General features: G+C 42.9%; 1 protein-coding gene across 13 annotated transcripts in view; it reads left to right on the forward strand.

Moving 5' to 3' along the window:
- Positions 1–21745, forward strand: part of LOC117947987 (ankyrin repeat and SAM domain-containing protein 1A-like) — a 72688-nt gene that overhangs the window by 43943 nt on the left and 7000 nt on the right. For 3 of the 13 annotated variants that reach the window (XM_034877389.1, XM_034877397.1, XM_034877394.1), the window contains 8 exons: positions 4323–4379; positions 5768–5837; positions 10015–10130; positions 18795–18893; positions 19891–20037; positions 20522–20629; positions 20716–20886; positions 21022–21159. In XM_034877389.1, coding sequence (XP_034733280.1) covers positions 4323–4379; positions 5768–5837; positions 10015–10130; positions 18795–18893; positions 19891–20037; positions 20522–20629; positions 20716–20886; positions 21022–21159 — 906 coding nt within the window. Of the gene's footprint in view, positions 1–194; positions 430–4322; positions 4380–5767; positions 5838–10014; positions 10131–18794; positions 18894–19890; positions 20038–20521; positions 20630–20715; positions 20887–21021; positions 21160–21745 lie in introns of those variants that run through there. The other 10 variants (XM_034877400.1, XM_034877391.1, XM_034877395.1 and 7 more) reach the window with 7 other exon arrangements.

The raw sequence follows: 21745 nt of genomic DNA on the forward strand, positions 1-21745 counted from the left end.
CCCCCCCCCCCCCCCCCCCCCCGTATACTGGCTCTGGTTTCAAGACAAGGGGATTTGACTTGCATGAGGTCTTGGCCTATGCATCTCTCTATTTAAGGAGCCCTGAGTGTGGGTTTTGCCTTTTGTGTGTGTGTGTGTGTGTGTGTGTGTGTGTGTGTGTGTGTGTGCTCGTGTGTGTGTGCTGGTGTGTAAGCCGCATGCTAATGCGGGCTGGTCTTGGTCCTCGGGATCAAACTGAAGATGACAATCCAGGGGGCACATTATGTGGGCCAGCAAACTGAGCTCCACAGATGGGAGGAGAGAAAGGGAGACAGAGATCTGTAGACGGAGACAGAAGGAGAGGGCCGCCATCCACAGCCTCGTCCCTCTCTAAACTTCATTTTCGATCTGCACGGCACAGATCCAGTAGCTACTATGAAACCAGCTTTTGTGAGTACTGATTCCCTTACAGGCAGCAGCTCCACTGGAGGCTCATTAATCTTGTCTACCTATCATGAATGAATTGAATGGAAAACAATTGATGCTTTTTTGCATTTCATTGGATATTATATTTCTTGTGAAGCCTATTCGATTGGTATGCACTGACTGTTAAATACAGCACAGTACACTGAGAAAAGCCCAAGTCTCTCCCGCACGCTGGCCTTGTACTTTTAAGTGTGTTCTTTAAAAAGTTAATCCTCTGTGGCATTTTCAAATCTACGAGGGCAATTCATGTAGCATGGCTTCGTTCTTGTTTTTGCCATCCTGTATTGCCATGTTCAAGAACTCATTGTGGATTTGGCAGAAGAAAGTCTTGTGTATTTGACCTGCTGAGATCACACCAAAGTGTGTGTGTGTGTGTGTGTGTGTGTGTGTGTGTGTGTGTGTGTGTGTGTGTGTGTGTGTGTGTGTGTGTGTGTGTGTGTGTGTGTGTGTGTGTGTGTGTGTGTGTGTGTGTGTGTCACGGCCTGTTGCAACCAGCAGGGTTGCAAATCTATTCTCTAATCCCCACCAGGAGGGGGAACACAGGAGAGCCACAGGGGCTGAGACATGCAGCCAATACTTGGCGTAGTACAACACCATGTACTATACAGTGTGATACATATTGTATCACACTGTATTGTACATGGTGTTGTACTACGCCAAGTATCACAATATTGTATCACAATATGTATCATATTGTAGTCGAGTCGTTGGAGAGAACGGGTGCCCTTTCTGTTCTTTTACAAAAGGATTCGCTTTATTGAAAGATATACAGTATATACAAAGATGTTTCTACATCCTTTTGGGATGTGTTTGCAAAGTTGTTGATGTTGTGTCGTGGTGACATAATACACGAGCATGACATTGGGCTATCTTTGAAAAATGTTGATGGGACTGCTGACAGCGCTTTGTCCCAATATGGCATTGAGGTATTGGCACCAGCTTTAGACGGGGCTGTGCTTGTGTGACTTGATGCCATTCACTAGTCCATAGTTTTTATCCAACCCTTGTCTTGGTGCCAGCTTGACAATTTGAGACCGGTGGTCTGGGCACACTCTCTGCAGCAGCCTTTTGTTTCACCCTGGACAAGCTCTGCCAGGCGTCCTGAGCTGAGCTTTAGTTGCACATTGTTTGAGAGTCTCAAGGCTGATAATGAGAGAGCAGCACTTTGTTTTCATATCACAGCAACCCAAACTATTCTGCTCAGTCACACTAGAGCAGCAGTCCTGCTGTGAGAGGCTTGATAAATGGCTTCGCGTGTCTGCACTCTCCTGACCGTCTCCTAACACTGCTAGCTCTTCAGCTGTCAACCTCCACCTCGCCGCTGACTTTTGACCCTCCTCGTTGTATCTCACAGCGAGTCCCTTTCACAATGGACGCCTCTCCATTTCAGGTTTCTGTATTGATTTGATCCTGCAGCACAAAAGCGTATTCCTTCCCCTCCCCTCTATTAATTCTCATGGCATTGGGCTCCTTAGTCCCCGACCATGAAATCCAGGGGTGTTTTTCTTGTTGTGGATGGGTTTTACCTTGAGGAAATCACTGGGCTGTGCTCCTCTTATAAGGATATATTTACCCAGCTCCAACACTGTATCACACCTGCCTTTCACGGCAGCTGCTTCTACGTCTCAGTGGTGCAGCTAGTATTCCCTGTTCCATTATTGGGGGCAAGTGAAGCAGATACACCAGGACCGGATGCAGCGGTGTGTGTTTTTGTTCTTGCATCAATGCTTGAATTGTGTTTTTAAATAAAAACTAAAGAAATTGTTATGCTGACCTTACCTGAGGTGGGAGTGTGTTTAAAATACAACCAGTCAATCCTTATTTTTTAAACACTGCAGCTAGAGGCATTCAGAAGAAAAAAAAACGGAGGTTGTTGCAGATGCTACAAAGAGGGGGACAGGATGTTACAACCTCTGCTTCAGTTTGTAAAAAGTACAAAGGCATTTCTTCACCCCAGCGAGTTAAAGAAATAAACTTGGCAGTTGAATTGCATGTCACAGCTAGATTACAGCGCCTCCCCCCCCCCTCCCCGCTGCTCGTTGCTGAGAAGTTGCCACTGACGGGAGCTTTATCCTCCCTTCAGTACAGACCTCTGCCTCTCTTTATGAGACAAGAGCACCGCACCTCCTTCCTCATTAACTCTGTGTGTGTGTGTGTGTGTGTGTGTGTGTGTGTGTGTTTCTATACATATTAGACCCCTGATTAATACCAGTGTTGGTCAGCAGCTTTCTAATTTGCTTTGTACTGCTGAGGCCTAATAATTTAGGTTATTATGGGAGCAACATAACGTGCTGCATCTGCCTAGCACCATTACATTACATTTAGAGTCTGACCGATGTATAAATTATTCTGATAAATTAATATTTAAAAAATAAAATGAAAATGGACAGTCAACCATGTTATGAGTGTTGGCGGTGCTACATTTGTCCACCAGGCGGCGCTGTATAACGTCCCTGTTTGCAACACCGATTTTTTATTTTTTATTTTTTTATTATTGTGTTTTTGTTCAAAGGAGATTGAGTTTCATATCTTAAGTTTGTATTTTTATACATTTTAGTTATCAGAACTTTATATTTTGATGTTCCTCTGTTGTGACAATAAAACAAATTATTATATTATTTTACTGAGAACTCATAAATAATGTTAGGGAAATCTATTTTATTATTTTGTTCCGCGTTCCTGTCAGGCCACACTCCTCTGGAGCAACTCGGGGTTAAGTGTCTTGCTCAGGGACACATTGGTTGATGTATCGCAGTGGGAATTGAACCCAGGTCTCCCACACCAGAGGCATGTGCCACATCCACTGCGCCATCGCCACCCAGTCCCAACTGGCAGACAGACCCTGTTAACGGCTAGCTGATTAACACAGTCGAGCATTTAGCGGCTAAAGAGCCAGGTATTTCCCTCAGGAGTTAAAGACCGAAAACAGAGCTAAAAGGAGGATGAATATTGGCTTTACATTCATCAGGTGGACACCAACTCCACTCCAAATGACTGATGTTGCTCCGTAACTGCTAACGTAACAAACAACAACTGTCGTCCCGCTGTGTATCCTATATCTACCTGATTTCACAATGGTGACGGTATCAAAGTCTGACTATGAAAAAACCCAGGGAATTACATCATAAAAGAAGATCTCATGTTCTTATTTTACATGTGCTTATCTGCAGCTGCTATATAAACATGCTAATACTCCTCAAAGGTTTGGTGTGGAGAATATTTTATTTGGTTAAGCACGATAAAAGCGCTGACGCATCTAGAGAGACACTCTTCCAAACAGTGGCCCCCTATATGAGCTGACTCATCTGGGTCTTTGCTCAGGATGGAGAGGTGCTGCCAGTTCACCATCAACATTCCTGTTTAATGACTGATGGAGGGAGCATGCTGTGCTGATAAATGAAGGGTATTTGTCAAGCTTGTGTAACTAATCTACCATCTGGTCAATATGCTGTGTTCTTATGAACAGTATGGAGAAGTAGGATTATATGATCCACTCACTGCCCTTTGTCTCTCCCTCCTTTCCTTAGAAAAAAGGTGTTTTTGCTCTAAAGTTCTAAGAATTAATGTTAAATAACCGAGAAGGTAGTGCAAAAGATTGATATATGTGATCTTCAGGTTCCACAAGGGCTGATGGATTCTTCTACTGATTCTTCAATGACTTAATCTTTACAGACGCATTGTTGTACAGTTTTCCATTTGAAAGTGTGCTCAGTTTAATGTTTTTGTACCAACTGCGGACCGGATCTTTGTATAAAAGGGGATCATTAAAATCTCTTTGCGAGATTTAGAGAATAGTTGGCACAGTGTAGGAAAACGCCCGGAAGAGAGGCAAAACAAAACCCTGAGTTTTCTCTTAGCAGAAACGGACAACGTTTCCTACCACAAAACAGCGAAGATCTAAATCCTATGACAGCGTAAGATGCCCACCCTTCGTATAAATATCTCCTGGTCCTTTTGGGGGTTTGGCTCTGTCCTCTTCTGGGGCATTCTTTGTAGAGGTAGATGGGATCCTTTTTCAGGTTTCGTGAACCCTTTTGGAATGATATAATCTAAGTAATTATTCATTTCCTCTTCTAAGCATGTCTAGAAGCTCTAATTTACTATTAACTACCCTGTCTGACAGCAGCACATTGCAGATGCATCATTCTTCAAAGTTAGATTTCTGTCTCTGACATTTCCCTTCCAATTAGAAACCATTTCACTACTAAACATCCATATACTGATTGATGATGAGAACCTAAAAATGTTTTTGTCTTGCGTCTCCTGATGGCACTTAATTGCCATTATATAATTAAACTAATGGGGTCATATAACCTGTCGCCGGGCTTTTAGAGCAGCAGCCTGGGCAATTGCCTCAGATGAACAGATAACAGAAAAAAGATAGGTACTAGCTCAATTATGTTAAGAGTTTGATAGACAGCACTTGACAGGTTTGACGGGAGCACTGTCAGTTTCTACCTTTTCATTTTCTATGCTCCAATTGTCCACGCAGGGGATTGGTTGAAAGGGGAGCCATGTTTCTGTGCCGTGGCAGGTGTTATATAGCAGCGCAATGGCCCTCCGCCGCTTCAGTGCCCTTCTGAATGCATTTTAAGGAAACGTGCTGCTTGTGTTTGTCACGGGAACATCAGTGAAAACACCCCAGCAATGTTCACATGCATTCTGTAAATATGGGAAACCGGGCATCCTTTCCATTTTTAGTTATTGCTCTTTCTTCTCGGGCTCTCTGTGTATTTAACTCCTCCTGTGCTTTTGATACAGTTTCCTTGAAACAACAGCTGATTGTTCCAAGTGTTAATGGCGCAAACATTCTGACACAGTGTTTTCTCTGAGAGCTTGACAAATAGACGAAAAGCAAGAATCACCCGATATTGTTTCATAAATCATTTTCCTAGACCCGCTCACAATTTCTCTTGACTTGCTTGCCATACAACTATTTGCTTTGTGACCACATTGATGACATCAGATTGTCAGTTTGTAGATCAGTGTTGTTTTGGCTGCAGACAGCCTCTAGACACGACTTTAGCGCTGAGATATAAAGGCAATCAGCTATGGAGCAGCTGCTGAAGATGCCCTTTAAACTCCTTATTTATTCCTCCATAAAACCACTGTGACTGACTTCTCCCTCGCTAACGGTACCCTCAACGCCGTCCTTTCCTTTCGCAGCGTGACCGTAACGTTTGGTGGTTTAATGTTTGAAGCATGGGGGCATTTCTCTGTATTTTTGCTGGTGACAGGTGGAGGCTAAACTTAACAAAGCTTCTTCCATTTTCTTATCTGCCTCTTTTGTTCCTGTCCTCAGATCGAGAAGATCATGACACTGATTGGTGCCGGCATCGATTTTTCCAGAGATCAGCAATATGCTACACCAGGTAGAGTATGATCATCGTTGACTTTTTATGCTGTTAAATGTTAATCAGAGTTCAACACCTAGAGGTTGAGTGTGTGTGTGTTTAAAACCTCACAGATCAGAGCTTCAGTGTAAAAGAGTGAACTCGGGTGGTTTTTCTTTAACTTTTAGTGCTGATTTATTTAAACAGTTTTCACTCACCTCTGTAATAAACGTCACCTTTTATTAATCTCCTAAGGCCGTAACACACCAACCCAATAATCGGTCTACGGACAGTCCGGCGAGGCGGGTGACTCGAGTCTGTTTGGTGTGTTCTGTGCCGTCGCCCGTCCGGAGTGGTCCGAAGGCGGGCACTGCTGGAAGTCGGACTAAATTGACCAATCTGATTGGTGGAGTCAGAGTCTCTCAAAACCTGACGAAAATCTTTTAAACTGACCTTTGTTGATCTGAAATGAAGACAGATTCAACAACTGCAGGGCCTATTTCTCGCTTAAAATGCTTTCAGAAACACGTTTTGGTGAGTGAAATATAGTAAAATGTGAGATCGTATTCTGAACAAGCCGCCTTGAAATTCCGGAGAAACCAGAAACACATGACACGTTTGTCCAATCAGCTGCCGGTTTTAATTTTGGGGCGACAATACAGATAGTGCCACCTGCTTATATGGAGACTTATTACATCTTGTCGCTTTGGTGTGTTCCGAGGCATTTTTTTTGACCAACTCGGGGAGATTGATCAGTCCATCTGCCTTTTCTGCCGAGGGTCGGCCATCTGGTCGGTGTGTCAGGGGCCCTACAGTGGGCCCTCCAGGTTTGAATGTTGAACCCTATACAACCTTACATTTGGCGGTAAGCACAGATTTCAGTGGGCAGATTTAGAATGTATATCTTTGCTTGCTTTTTTTCCAAAACGTAAGTATGTGATGCACACAGGTTAACCTTCACAGGAACTTCTTTGACAATGGTTTATTCATCTTGTACTATACACCATACCTGCTTCGATTTTCTTTGTGATCACCCTCCTAGTTATTTGATCTGTATCAGTGCCCCCAGGGGAAATCAGGTGCCTGGGACACATGGTCAATGACGGAGGCATCCGAAAACAAACTGCGATTCAGTTAGCAACAGAGAATTGGGTGCAAAAGTACAAGGCGGCTAGACAGTTGGGTCTGCTTTTAATTGAAGAGATGGGGAGAGGAATGGACATTAGCAGTGGCACAGAAAGGTAAGAAAGTGCTTTTTGAATAGCGGCCTACAGTGAACAAAAGTACAGAGGATAGAAAGGAGACCCACTGGATTCATTTAGTTCTTGTTTAAAGGCAGTGGTCGCTCTCGTGTGTCACACAAACCAGCTTGCTTTTAAACACTGATCTTTAAAAAAAAAAAAAAAAAAAAAGACCACAAGTGCCAGAGCGACACTTTATTAGATGCAGCTTTTCACTCTGTAAAGTGATGTCTTTGTGTTAAGGATTCTGCACCTCCTCTCCTGTTTTTCTTTTCAAAAGCCTGTCGCCAGGGTTGATGGATGGTGCTTGGGGACTGTAGCCACAAACCCGAACAATTGACTCCTTCCCTTCAGCTTTCACATTATTCATCATTCACCTCCAGTTCCCGCGTTGCCTCAGCCACATCTTAATATATTGAAGCAATGCCGCGGATTTGCACAAAGTTGTCGGTCTTCTTATTTTAGCCCTCCTGTTTGTGTGCCCTGCACTAAAGTCAGCTGTTAAAATATTAACCAGTACGCATGTCGGGGGATGAGATTATTTAGCTTTGTAGACATGAGGAAAGCTGAGACCACTGCAGTGAGGTAGTTGGCGCCACATCACTCGCTCTCTTCCTGGTCTGAACATGTCTGTGTTCGGGCTGCACAGTATGAGGAAAATATGCAATAAAGTTGTTAAATATCGCATTAACGAAATTAATCTATATTAATAAACTGTGTACTCAGTTCTGCATTTCTCCTGCTTTCATTATTCTGCTAAAATACGACAAACTGCTTGTTGTAGGAAATCATTTCCAACATTTTATTACTGAACAAATTGAACATTGATATAAACGGCACCACCAAAAATAAGAAAACAATGGCAATTACATTTAAAAGTGCGGTTTTTCTATTTTTTTCTTCTTCTTTCAACTAACTCATTTCTGAGTGTCTTTTACTACATGGTTTTTGCGGCAGTGTATATCGTGATGACAATATTTTTAAAAACAAACGATACATTGTGCAGCTGAAGTCTGAATCCGCTCAACTACATACAGTATGTGAGGCTCAATCTTAGAGGCGCTCCATCTCAATAAAGCTGCTGTCAGGAGGCCATCGAGGGACTGGCTGGAGAAGAAGCTCTCTGTTTGAGGCACCCCCCCCGCGCTGATTCAGCCTTGTGTATGCCTACTCTCAGTGTTGACTGGAGAGCGGTGATGTCTCTAGCTGATTGGCTCTGTGCCTGCAGTCTCTTGTACTTTTCGGCTCTGATTTACTTCTAGATCCGAGTGAAAGAGACAACGGACATGGGCAAAGGACACCTTACGAGTGTGAGAAAAGAAGCCAACTGATATACAAGAGCTACTGCAAGTAATGAGGCGTGGGGGGGTAGCTGAAGCGGTAGCTCGCACTGACATGAAGCAGCCACCTGCAGTGTTTGAGAGAGAGAGAGAGAGAGCGAGGAAGGAAGGGAGGGAGGGGGGGGAGTGTATGCAATGAGAGAGAGGAGAGAGAGAGAGAGTAAGGGACGAGAGAGGAATTGCAGGCAGCAGAATTGTGAAAAGCCAGGACAAAAGAAGGACGCCACCTCGGCATGTGTAAGACTAGGTTGTCCGCTCCTCAGCCCAGAGCTGACCACAGAGCGTTTTTTAGTTTTTTTGTTAATGTAGAAGTGGACTTGGCCTCATCTCACAGACTGGGCCGGACTGAGAAGAGATAGTCTTCCTCTGCAGAGGAGTTCATTCTGGGGGCCAGCTATTACTTAAGTGCTCTTTGAAGTTGCTGATTGGATCCCTGACTGGATTTTCTTTTCTTTTTTCCCCTTGACACATTTCCAATCTTCTGGAGAGACCAAAATGAGATTTATGACATTGGAAGCTCCTCTGAAACAGGATTTGTTTTGCGCCAGCTTGAATAGAGGATGAGAACACTGACAAGGGGGAAAAGAAGCTTTAAAATATGCATTTTACCCAGTTATTTAATTCTTCTGGAATCATTATTGAAATTGTCAGCTTTCTTTGTGTAGGAAGTGCAAATGATTTAGCATATGTGTAACTATTTCCTAATGGCGGGAAAGGTAATTTAAGTTTGTATAAACTGAAGTCTCACTGTAGGAAATATGTCTTGTGCTTCGGAAGTGAGTCATATCCGTAGCAGTAAGATGTAGAGGCTAAGAGACATCTGTCCTTGTACAGGTCAGGCTCCTCTCGGCTCAGGCTGCTGACGGCTGCCACTGTAGTTTTTTTTCTCAATCAATCTCAGCTCGTAACAGTCGCGGTTCGTCTTTCTGTTCGACATGCCGCTTTCCACGTGAACACTGTTGTGTTCTCAGGTAGATTCCTGCCTGGACGGTGTGTGGTGGATTATACGCCGACCATGTTGGGTCTGTGAACCAGAGGAGAGCCTGTTTGGTTAATTAACTGTCTCCTGCTTCTTGACTACAAGTTTCCAATTAACTTCCTGATGGGGCTGAAACACATCAGCACCGCGCCTCTGCATTTGTCTCAATGATAAAAACCTGGAGTTGAATGAAGACAGCTGCAAGCTTTTAGGTTTGGACAGAAAATACCCCGTGACATGGGACATTTTGACTTTGTTTCTAAAGTTGGAAATGAACAGTTTTGTTACATTTGCAACGGTGAAGTGAGGCAGTGACTCTTTAATGTGTTTTTGGCATGTTTCCTGGCTGACTGTCACAGCAAGGAATTCTGTTTCTGTTAGCTGGTAGTCCACCAGCTCACATCCCGTGCAACATCCCCTTCGCCCCCTGAGATCAGGGGTACTTTAAGTCATCTTGGGTGACTGTGGTTCGGCCCCCGCTGCCCTGCGGGAGCTGACGCCCTGTCCACAGAGAAAACTGTCTCCACCGCCTTCCTGTTGCTGGTGCGCTCGGCTCTGCTGGCCGAGAATGATGTGGCAATGCCACGTCTCATCCTCAGAGTGCCGCTGCTACCGGCTGAAAGGTTTCTCCCTCCTGAAGCGCTTTCCCCTGTCAGCAGGTGCTGCCGGCCGGCTGCTGGACCAACCCGTGGGAGACTGGCTGGAGCACGTGGGGCTACCGCAGTACGAGAGCAAACTCCTCCTCAATGGCTTCGACGACCTGCACTACATGGTGAGTTGCTCACTTCTCTTATATTTTGTCCAAATTGACCTTAAAGTGCTCTTATTATGCTTTTGGGGTTTTTCCCTTTCCGTTATTGTGACTTACCATCTCCATCAGAAAACCCAGCTCTGTTGTAGTCCAGCCTTTACTTCCATGATGAACGCTCGTCACTTTGTAACACAGGTTATAATGCTCGCCCCGCTGCTGGCGTGGCACGCCCTCATACTCGTGTTCTGACTGGCTAGTAGTGCTGACCTAGCTTCTACGCATGTACGACTCCCAACAAAGATGGACCAGAGCGAGGTGCCTCCCTCTGTAGCTAAAACAGAGAGCTCAACACACAGGGTGAAAAGAGGAGCTGCAGCATTCAACAAAAATATGGTGTTTTTTAAAATCAAATGACATGAACCTATTCTGGTGCAACCTCTAAATTTAATTTTGAACCTGAAAATGAGCATATTATTCACACTTTAATTCTCTTGACAGTTGTAACCACTTACTTTCTTTGTGTCGCTCCTCACTTTTTATGATCTTTTTTTCTGTTGTTTTTTACTGTTCCTCCTCCTTAACTCCAGTGTGTGTCTTTGTGCATTAATCCAGTTGAAGCCCCCCTCCATTAGCTGTGAGATGATCCCATTAGCTTCGTCTGAAGTTCAATTAGCTGAAATCCTGTAACGACCCCTCCCGCTCTGTCATGAGTCCGACTTGTTTTTCAGCAGCTACAATATTTTATTATAGGGACTGTTTATCCTGGGTGAATTTCAATGTTTGTCACATTTCTTCTTTTTATTTACTTTTAATGCTACATAACACTAACTTATGTTTAGTTTTACAGTTATTTATGAAATTTATGGTCAATAAACCTGATAAATAGGAAATCATACTTATGTTTGAGTTAGAAAAGCAGAAATTAGGAATTATTTAGACTAAAATTAAAGGAAAGTATGTCAACTTTTACGCAATACTATTTCAAAAGCACTTCAATTTGCTTTTCTAATGCTACAAAATTGAATAAGACACCCCAAAATTAATGAAAGCACATTGATATAGGAAAATGGGTCAATTTGACCCGAGGCCAACATGAGGGTTAAAAATGTACAATATTCTCTACTTGATTCAGTTACTGCACCTTTCCTAACTCTCGGCTCTCAGGCAGCGCAATCATCGATGTTTGCTAGATTTACACGTCCATTAACCAGAACAATGTGCAGTTTGGTCTGTGCTGTCAGATATTTAATTCACGGGTACTTAGACATGATTACGGCCAGTTGCGTGTTGAGTCGGGTTTATGCTCTCCGGCTCTCAGACAGTCTGTCTCCATCTCAGGAGGCCCGTTGTCGTGGCCTCTCACTTCCAGTCAGTGGGCCGGCTGCCTGAGAAGCTGATGCCCGGCCTGAATGGAGGAGCGGCTCAGTGAGCAAGGGGACGCTTCTGCCAAGCTGACAAGTTTGGACAGCCCACGGTGTGCGACGCCACTATGAGTTGGCTCTGTTGCTTGTGTCGGTGATGAGGACCGATGGAGGAGAGAATGAGGGGCCCAGCTGGTAGGCCGAGCCAGCGGGCATGTTGGAAATGAGACAGCCATCTTATGTGTCATGATGAAAACTCTTTCCCCATCCATCAGGTCTATCATACATCATGCATGTGTTTGCTCGGTTTCATCCCATCCAAACACCACACGGGTGGTTTGATTTCACCGATTAATGATTTGGTCAGAAAATGTGCAAGCCGATAACAAGTCTTAACATTCACATGTACAATTATTTGTTCAAATGAATCAATTTTTTATTGGAATTCTTTTTTTGAGTAATGAAAGGCCTAAAATGCCCAAAAAATCATCTTTAAAAATTTAGCATTCAATCCTATTATTTTATATAATATTGTAGGGTTTTGTTGAGTCATTTGATAAGAAATTAATGCTTTTAAATCATCATACAACACAAAAGAAACTTATACAAATTATTTTAAAAAAAAGATAAGATGGTACCTGAGCCAATGTGGCTCTATTTCTGTTACAGACCTAAAGGTAGAAATCCTGCACAAGACACAGAAATCCCAGTATTCAACTGTAAACCTAAGAAGAAGTTGGACAAGTTTTTGTCTCTGAACTGTGAACCTTCTAAAGACTTGCATACAAAATGGGAAGGGATGCGTGTGTAAATAGGAAGGGGCTTGCTCAATTCAAGTCCTTGTGCCAGCTTTGTAGTCAAGACCACCTAAACCAAGACCATCATTGCCAAGACCAGAGTCTACTGAGACTGAGACTTTGAGTGGTTAAGAACATTTTAGGTGGCCCCAGCTGTGTTGGTTAGCGTTAAGATTGATTTATTTGATTAGGACTATGCACATTAATCAACATTTCTGTAAATGTGCCTGTCGGCTAATTTTCAACTGTAGTCCTAAGTTCCTAGCATGCATGTCTTTATGGTGGGAGGAAAGCCACGCAAACACATGGAGAACATGCAAAGTCCACACAGACGGGCCCTGCTCGGACCAGGGATCGAACTCTGCTGTGCCCACTTGCTGTGAGCCAGAAGTGTTAACCACTGAGCCACCGTGCTGCCGTTACATTGCAGAATGTACACACTGCTGTGTGTTTTCTTTTAGACGTTGCTTTGCAAATAAACTCTTAAAAGACACCATAACTGAAATATAATACATACAATGTTAGTGCTGATGATTTGGCTGACATCCCCCAGACAGCCAGAGCTTCTTCTCCTGGAAAGAGTAGAAAACTAGACAGGTTTGATGTTATTGGTTGTTTTTGAAGCCGAAAGTTTTACATTCAATCACAGTAATGATGTTGACACATAAATCAGACGATACACAGGCAGTTTAGTGAAACCCCTGAAGTCGTGGTCTTGACCGGTCTTGAAATAAAATCCAGAGTCCTCTTCCTTGAACACCAAGAAAAAATGTGGTTGATTCCGAGACGAGACCTTGGAAAACTAGTCTTGGGACCCAGACCGGCATCGAGTACTGCAACACTGCCCTGTGCATGTGGACCATAAAGTTATCTTCCTTCATGTTCTGTGTGGCCAGTGCTCTTGAAGCCAGACTCTTGACACATCTTGTGTCGCTTTGCAGACATTTGTATTTAGGAGTGTTTTAACTGCAAATTAACGGTCACTTTATTGGGTTACTTCTGTAGCTGGCAATGTCATTTTGACTTAGAAGGCACAATGTCAACCAACGCCACATTTGTAACCTCAGCACTCCGTTTGTTACGCCTTGATTTGGTCCCATTGGGACGGCGCTAAACTTCCTGCAGCCTAATATGATTTCAGTTGTGATGAAGTTAAATATAGTTCATCTGCACTTCCATTGCTTTGTCCTCTCTCTGTATATCAGAGTTGAAAGTGTCACAGGGTCTTAAGCCTTTCCTCGTTTGGAAATAAATTAACTGTGGTTCATGTTATTGTCTTTCCAAATGAAGGTCAGTGTTAATTGTTGTTTTTTGTTAATTACACTGTGTTAGTTAGACTTGTAAATATTGTAAATTAGGACCTCTTTGTCTCCAGATGGCAGATTTTGTCTTACTAAGCAACAATGTCTTACTGGTATGGATATCATTACAAATGTAGAAACTTCACAAGATGAATACCAGAAAAGATGTGAATGTTTCATGCATCAGATTCATCCTATAGCTGACATTGGTCACATGGGTCTGACTTAATTCGGTGTACACTTATACTTGCGTGGATAATCTACTTTAAATAACCTGAGAGTAGAGCCTCCCCCCATTTCTCTGCCTCTCTCCTTCTCACCCGGTGTCATCAACACCCATGTTTAAGTCAGTGCTGAAGCCTCTGAAGTTTAATCCCCCCACTGTCTTTTAGTCCTCCACACTCGCACCGTCTTCAGCACAAGTACTTTTTTTTTTTTTTTTCCCTAGCAGAGAACTGGCAATTTAACTGTCTTTAAAACACGGCTTACAGACCACCTGGCTTCCTGAAATCACTAGAGGATTTGGAAAAAACCCGCTGAAGCCTTTCAACAGCGTGCCCTTCTCTTGATCTTTTTTTAGGATTTACAAATTGTTCTCATTAGGAAATGAGAATCAGCCTCTGAGTCACCTTGCCATTGCTGAACTTTTCTAATTGTGTTAAAGGCGCATTAGGGTGGCTAGAACACGGTTTCTTTTGTTGGCACGGTTACCAGACAGATTTCTTTTGCCCTAATTGTATTGGTTGTACCAGACTTGATTTATGTGGCCCCAAACTGTTCAGTATTGAATAAATGGAATACAGGAATTAGGATATGCATACAGAAATGCAAATGCATACAGTACATTTAATTAATTTTGTAAAATCAACCAATAATTTGTCAAATCATTTAAAGCATTATTATTAAATGTTTCATCATCATTTATATTTTTACAAGTTTTTATTAAAGTTGCTTTTTATCTCATCCTATTTTGCGTTCATATTTCATCTAGATAGATAGATAGATAGATAGATAGACTGAATATAGAAAGAGTGCATAAAAAGTGAATAAAAAAAGTATGCCCTTTTATTATGTGCATGCATACAGTGTGCAGATTGGATGTGCTTTGTGCAAAATGGAGGTTATTATAAGTTACGTGTACAACCAGATTTATTGCACTTTGCCGGAGTTGAATAATGTAATTTTGAGTCCAGTTGCAGTAAATGAGTCCATAAGGATGTCAGCATCCAGTCAAGAGGTCAGATTCTTCTGGCATAAACACTCATGCACTTGTTATAGTCAAATGGAAAAATTGAGCATCAGCTGAGCCACGCACTTCGACCGCCTTTCTTAAATGATCTGTCAGCTGCTCTTAATCCTCCCGGGAGTATTAACGTCATTGAAAAGCCATGGTTGAAAAACAGCATGTCCACTGTGCGGGGAGATCACTAATTAAACAGTGTTTACTCGGCCAGTCAGACTGCTGTGATGTCTGTCTGTGCTGCAGGCTCGCTCCAGAAGTGGATCAATAACAGCAGTGATTGTATTGTGTTCAAGCAACAAAGCAGAGACGAGCCTCTTCTGAACCCAATTAGATACTTTTTATCGACTCGTGGAGGAAATGTAGGGATGAAATGAGCTCTGCGCGGCTACGCTGTTCCCCAACTCTCGCCGTTACTAACACGTAACGCTTGTTGAAACAAATCAGCTCCTTTTTTCCCTTTTCTTCTAAGCGCAGCTGGCGACCTTGTCGTCAGCTGTGACACGGTCAGCAAACCGAGCTCCGAGTTAGTTTGTATTCGAGGTAACTCCATCTGTGTAATCTCAATTCAACCGTGTCTCCCTCCTTTTTTTCTCTCCTTATTGTTATTTTCTGCCATTAAATAGATGCAAAGCGGTTATGTTGGAAAGAGTCTATGCCAAATGCAGTAATGGCTTCATGCATTAGATAGTCAAGGATTGGAAATGGATTAATTGATTTTGCTGCTAGGGTAATGGTGGTGATGAATCGTTGCCCTTTTGCGTGTTTGAAAAACATTTGGGCATGAATTGGATGGAATACAAGGTTAATTTTTAAATATTTTTTAATGTCCCTGCACATCTGTCACAACTTGATTGTTCGAATGTGCCTGTGTGGTCTTATGACAGCCTGTTAAGGACGACAAACTATGACTTTTAGTGCTGTTGGTTAGCCGTCCTTCAGAGAGTCAGAATGAGTGATGCGTGCCCTCCAGTCCCTGGCCTGAATTCAGAGTGCTTTTTAAACCACAGGGATTGCCGTGGCTGTTCTCAGGAAAGAGAGGAGAGAGCAGCATGTTAATGAGAGGAAAGGAAAAACCAGAGATGGATGGGCCTTACAAGCACACATTCAAAACCTCCTAGCTTACATTACTCTAGATTTAATCTTTTCACCCAAGTTGTGTTGATGTCAGCTAATGTATTCTCACTTTTAGACCTGCTGAGCCTGTGGTAAGGAAAAATTGGAGACACATTAGTCAGAATCTTTCCCAAAGACTTGCCACTGCCACATCTCTCAAGTCACACTGTGTGTGCTTTCAAATTCTTTGTGTGGGGGATGAATGGCTTATGAAGATAAAGCACAGGCAAATGTATTATTTATGTTGCAGGAGATGGGAGTCTCTGCTACCTTTCAAAGATGATCCCTTTCAAGTATCTTTCAAGTTTTAGTTCAGCTTATTACCACAGGTTCAAGTTCAGGTTAATTCCACAATTTCCCTGAACAAAACCCAAAGATATGTAATATACAAAGACAGAAAACAGAGAAAATGCTGGCTGTCAGCGTTGAAGGTCCAATGGCATGACAATTTCACTTTTTGTTGTAATGTTTTTTTAACATTAATATGCGTTCCACCAGCCTGCCTTTGGTCCCCCAGTGGCTAGAAATGCCAATAGGTGTAAACCGAGCCTTGGGCATCCCGCTCTGCCATGAAAGTTCAGATGGGCCAATCTGAAATCTTGCTCTTTATGAGGTCATAAGGGGTAAGGTTACCTCCCCTTTTCTTTGCTTTGCCCGCCCAGAGACTTTGCCACACCCATGAGAGAGATACATCATGGCTTTCATACGAGCAAAGTGGCAGTTGGTCAAGGCCACACCCCCACAGCCCCCCCTCACCTCCTGTAATTCCTGTAATTCTGCAAAAAGTCTGAATTTTGGGAAAGACACTTTATGGTATTAGGGGACCACTAAGGATAAAAGCATCCAAAGAGCACCATGTCACGGGACCTTTAAACGGCAAATCAATTATTAAAATAGTGATTGATTGTTTGTGAATCAACTAGATTGTGATTAATGAATGGACTAATAATTTCAGCACTAATATTATTCTTTACCAAACCCATATGGCCCAATAGGCCTTTTTCATTGCAGAGGATTTTGTTCAGAAAACGTTATTGGCTTTTTCACTGCAAACATTCTGAAAAGCCACAATATCTGCAGTGAAAAATATCCATTATTAAAATATGTTCTCTCCTCTGCTTACCTCAGTGATGGATACCATAAACGGCATCTTACATTTCTATAAAGTTTAACAAAGAGCTTTGTAGGCAACAAGATATGAAGCAGGCGCTCAGATAGGAGACAACATAGATGCATTAAAACACATCTATTTAGCAGTAAGAAGTACAGAATATACACCAGGGAATGGGAGCAAAAACTGTAGATTCAGTGTGTTAGAGCTGTGTTTCCCCCACAGAGCCATTTATCAGATAATCTCCAGTGGGACAGTAATGCAATGATCCACGCAGTGTGAAAGCGCCATTATCCATCCAGCTCCCCAAATAGTTTCAATCCCCAGTTGGAGAGGTAGCAAGCGGCGTGTGAAAATGGGCTTTAAGTTGTCAGTTTAGCACAAGGAATTAAAATAACAAAAGATGCGTCACGATGTCTTGTGCTCAATATGAGCCTTAACTAGGTTTCACCATATATGACCCACATGACTTTCTGTGAACACTCATGCACTCATTTTGTTTTTATCTTTTCCTTCTTAATTTTTTTCTTTTTCTTTGTCTGTCTCTTTCTGTGTGTCGATTTTTGTTGATTGCTTTCTTTCCGTCTCTGTTTGTTTGTCTGTCTCTGTAATATTCTGTCCAACTGTTTTTCTTTTTCTTTTTGTCTTTCTTTCTCCAAATTCCAACAGGCTGATGCAAACTCTCAAAAAATACTACATGAATATACACTATGAATGTATATCAGCGGATACTCTGCAAAATGCAATTAACATTGTGATTCTACAAAGAGCATTATACAGATTACTCTGCAGTTCTCAGACTTGCTCCGTGTGTGTGTGTGTGTGTGTGTGTGTGTGAGAAAGTGAGAATGAGATTACCTTGAGGTTCATATTGAAGAGTCAGCCACATGTGCCCTGAGCCGTCACAGTTGGCCCCTGAGGCAGCAGCTTTCATGGAGCACCATGGTACTTTAACACATCAGAAGTTGCTGAACCCATCTTTAAAAGTACCCTAGTCAACAAGATGGACTCTTACTGACTTCCTACTGGTTATCTGAGTGGTAGTGCTTTGTACTAACTCATTTATTTTTACTGTCAGGTAATTGGATCAGCCAGCAGGACAGTGCTAATGATGTGCAGTGTAGAAATAGGCTTTCCTGTTGAACATCAGGGTGTTTTGATTTATTTCCTGCATCCATCAGTTACAGTTACAGTCGCCAATCAATGCTCTAGCATTCTATCCCTCCATCTCATATTGCTGACCACTCTGCAGTTCAGACATTGATTTATCGCTGCTTTCTCCGTTATCCCTTACCTGCCACAGAGTCCCAAAGGTAATACAGTAACCAAAGATGGGTTTGACCATCACACACACACGCGCACACACACACACCCTATGAGTCCCCTCCCCCATGCACTAACATCTCATTTAAGGGGTTATTGACGTGGCCCCCTTAGTACTGGACAGTCAGTATGTTGGGTCCCAGGGTGGAGATTGAAAATCTCAATCAGGAGTAATTGACCTTTTTTCTGCAATGGTATCATTATTTGTGATCAATACTTACCCGGGGCTCTTCTCGTGGAGGATTCGTCTCAACTAGATGTAAACTTGGAACCAAACAGTGTTTTAAACTTTTTACATGAAGTTGTAATATATTTTGTCTAAAATTCATTCCGTTCTCTTGTATGTACCGCACAGTATTGACTTACTCACTGCTAGTGATTGCCGTTAGAAATTAAGGCTCATATCAATTTCTTTTGTTTGTATTTTCTTCTACAGGGGACCAATGTAATGGAGGACCAGGACTTGAGAGAGATTGGGATCACAGACCCAAGCCACAGAAAGAAGATCCTGCATGCAGCCCGTTCGTTACCCAAGGTGATAAATCATTGATTATTACTTCAATGCTTATCTCAGTATTCAGTGTCTTCCCCGAAAGGTTATTTCCCCTCTAAAGTTTTCAGAAGGTTTCAGTTTACTGTTTTTTTTCTTTGTTGTTTTTTTTACTTTGAGGCCCAAACAATTGAGAATATCCAATACTTCACTAAAGAGAGCGATGATAATGGGGCGTCCTCTAGCTCACCCAGTAAGAGCGTTCGCCCCATGTTGGCTGCAGCGGCCCGGGTTTGAATCCGACTTGCTGCCCTTTGCTGTGTGTCATCCCCCGTCTCTCTCCCCCATTCCCGTCTATCCACTATAATAAAGGGAAAAAAAAATAAATAAATAATTGGGGGAAAAAAGAGAGGGATTGAAATGTTAAAAGTCCCAAAAATGAATACAAATGTGTGCTGCAGAACTTTGTCATCTCACGCCCCAAGATATATCTTGTCACCCTTTGGATGGGCCCGACCCCTAGATTGAAAACAACAGGAATAAACTACCAAACTGTACATAAAGTAGATCTTTCTGTATAATTAGAAACTATCTCCACCTTGAACAGCCACAGCACTAAAATGCTACTTACACATTGATGCATAAATATCACAAATTTTATAATTTAATACGCAAGAACACATCAGTTTCTGCAGAATGAGTCATTTTACCTTTGATACGTAAAGTAAATTTATGTAGCTGATAATACCTGTCCTGATTTTGAATGCAGGACTATTTCTTGTCGTGGAGTTTTTTCATCTTGTTGTATTGGTACTTTAAGTAAAATATCTGACTCCTTCTTTCACCACTGCAGTAGTTTAGATCTAATCTATAGCCTGCTACCTCTTTTGAGTCATGTGAAAATATACATTATGGCGTTATTGTTATAAGACAGGCTTATTAAAAGACAGGCAGGGAAATTGGTTACAAAGGCAGCATATATGCCCAGATGTTGTACTGAAGTCCTCCAAGCATCAGTGAATGATGAACTCTTCTCCTTCAGGTGAAAGGGCTGGGCTGTGACGGAAGCAGCTCCCTCTCCTCTTGGCTGGAAAACCTGGGCCTGCACGAGTACTTGCACAACTTCCTGACCAGCGGCTACCGCACTCTGGACTGTGTCAAAAACCTTTGGGAACTGGAGATTGTCAATGTGAGTCAAAGCGATGTACCCGCGGTATGAGGAGTATCGGAGGGTGAAATTAGTTTGAGCAGAGCGTTACAGAAAATCCAGGATAAAGTCTAAAGACAGGTTACTCTTTAGCTTCAGTTTGGGGAGGCAGGGAACTCAAACTCTGAAAGAAAATACACAGAACATTGGTGTTGAATATTGGGGAATAAGTTTCCAAAGATCAGGAGAAAAACACTAAACAGTAATATGTATGGTAGTGACAGTTAAGTGTGTGTAATCCATCAACATGAAGCAGTTATGTAAAGGAAACCGAAAAGAAAGTGGCAAAAATGCTTTAGTGAGAGTTATTTTAAAACAAGACATTTAGGTTCTCATTTAAGGTCTAAGGGTGTTCCAGTTAATTAGCAGTCTGAAGTTTCTTGGTATGCCTCCAACTTTCCAGCACCTTCCAGTTTCCTCAAGTGCTGCTCCACATGTTCACCGGATAATGTTCTTTGTCTTCCAGGTGCTAAAGATCTCCCTACTTGGGCACAGGAAACGCATCATTGCTTCCTTAGCAGAGAGGCCCTATGAGGAACCTCCAGTTAAGCCTCCTCGTCTGTCTCAGATCAGGGTGAGGAACTCTCTACTTTTGGAAGGCATGTTTTTTTTTGTGTGAAAGATGTCTTTTATGACAACTAACCATGGCCGTCTCTCCAGTGCCAAGACCTGCCTGGATCCCAGACCTCGTCCCCCCTTAGTCAGATGGAGTCGTACTCAGGACGCTCAATGGATCCTCTGCTGCCAATAGTAGAGCCAGGGAGGAAAAAAGTCCAAGATACTGACTATGACGTTACCCAAAGATATCGCAGTGAACGACACAGACCACACGTACGATTATGTTTATCTGGATCGCTCATATCAGCAGTACATCATGTCCTTCAGTGTGTTTTTTTTTTAATGTGATGTAGTGAATATAGTGGGCCTCTGTCAGTCTTCTACAGTAATAATACTTTGTTATTCCAGGAACGGTATGAAGAACGCCATCGAGAGCCCCGTCTGACCCTGCGGCCTCCAAGTCTGGCAGCACCCTACGCGCCGGTCCAGAACTGGCATCATCAGCCTGAGAAACTTATCTTTGAATCCTGCGCCTACGAAGCCAGTGTACGTATTACACCCATGGATGTATTATAGACCGAGATGCAATGTTAACGGTGGAGCACCGTTTATTCCTATGAGAGTTGCTCGGTGGCGCATCTGCCAAAAAAGTTTCTAAGCTTCTGTTTACTTGCATGATATGTGACCACTGACTATACCCACTATACCGCTGGCCCCACCCATGAATTCCCGCTCAGCCCGTAGACTTCACATTGTAAGGACGTCACCGGTTTTAAAATCGGTTTTCTTAGCTTGAGGGATATTTTTTAGACAGAAAACGTCCATGGAGTATGCATCTGTCCATCTTTACTACTGTACTGGGTTGTGGGGGCAGCATCTCCAGCAGGGGAACCCAAACGTCCCTTTCCCGAGCCACATTAAGCAGCTCCGACTGGGGGTCCCGAAGTGTTCCCAGGCCAGGTTAGAGATGTAATCCCTCCACCTAGTCCTGGGTCTTCCCCGAGGCCTCCTCCCAGCTGGACGTGCCTGGAACACCTCCCTAAGGAGGCACTCAGGAGGCATCCTTACCAAATGCCCGAACCACCTCAACTGGCTCCATTCGATGGGAAGGAGCTACTTCCCATCAAGCTCC

This window comes from Etheostoma cragini, chromosome 7 (assembly GCF_013103735.1).
Source record: "Etheostoma cragini isolate CJK2018 chromosome 7, CSU_Ecrag_1.0, whole genome shotgun sequence".
NCBI classification, from domain to species: domain Eukaryota; kingdom Metazoa; phylum Chordata; class Actinopteri; order Perciformes; family Percidae; genus Etheostoma; species Etheostoma cragini.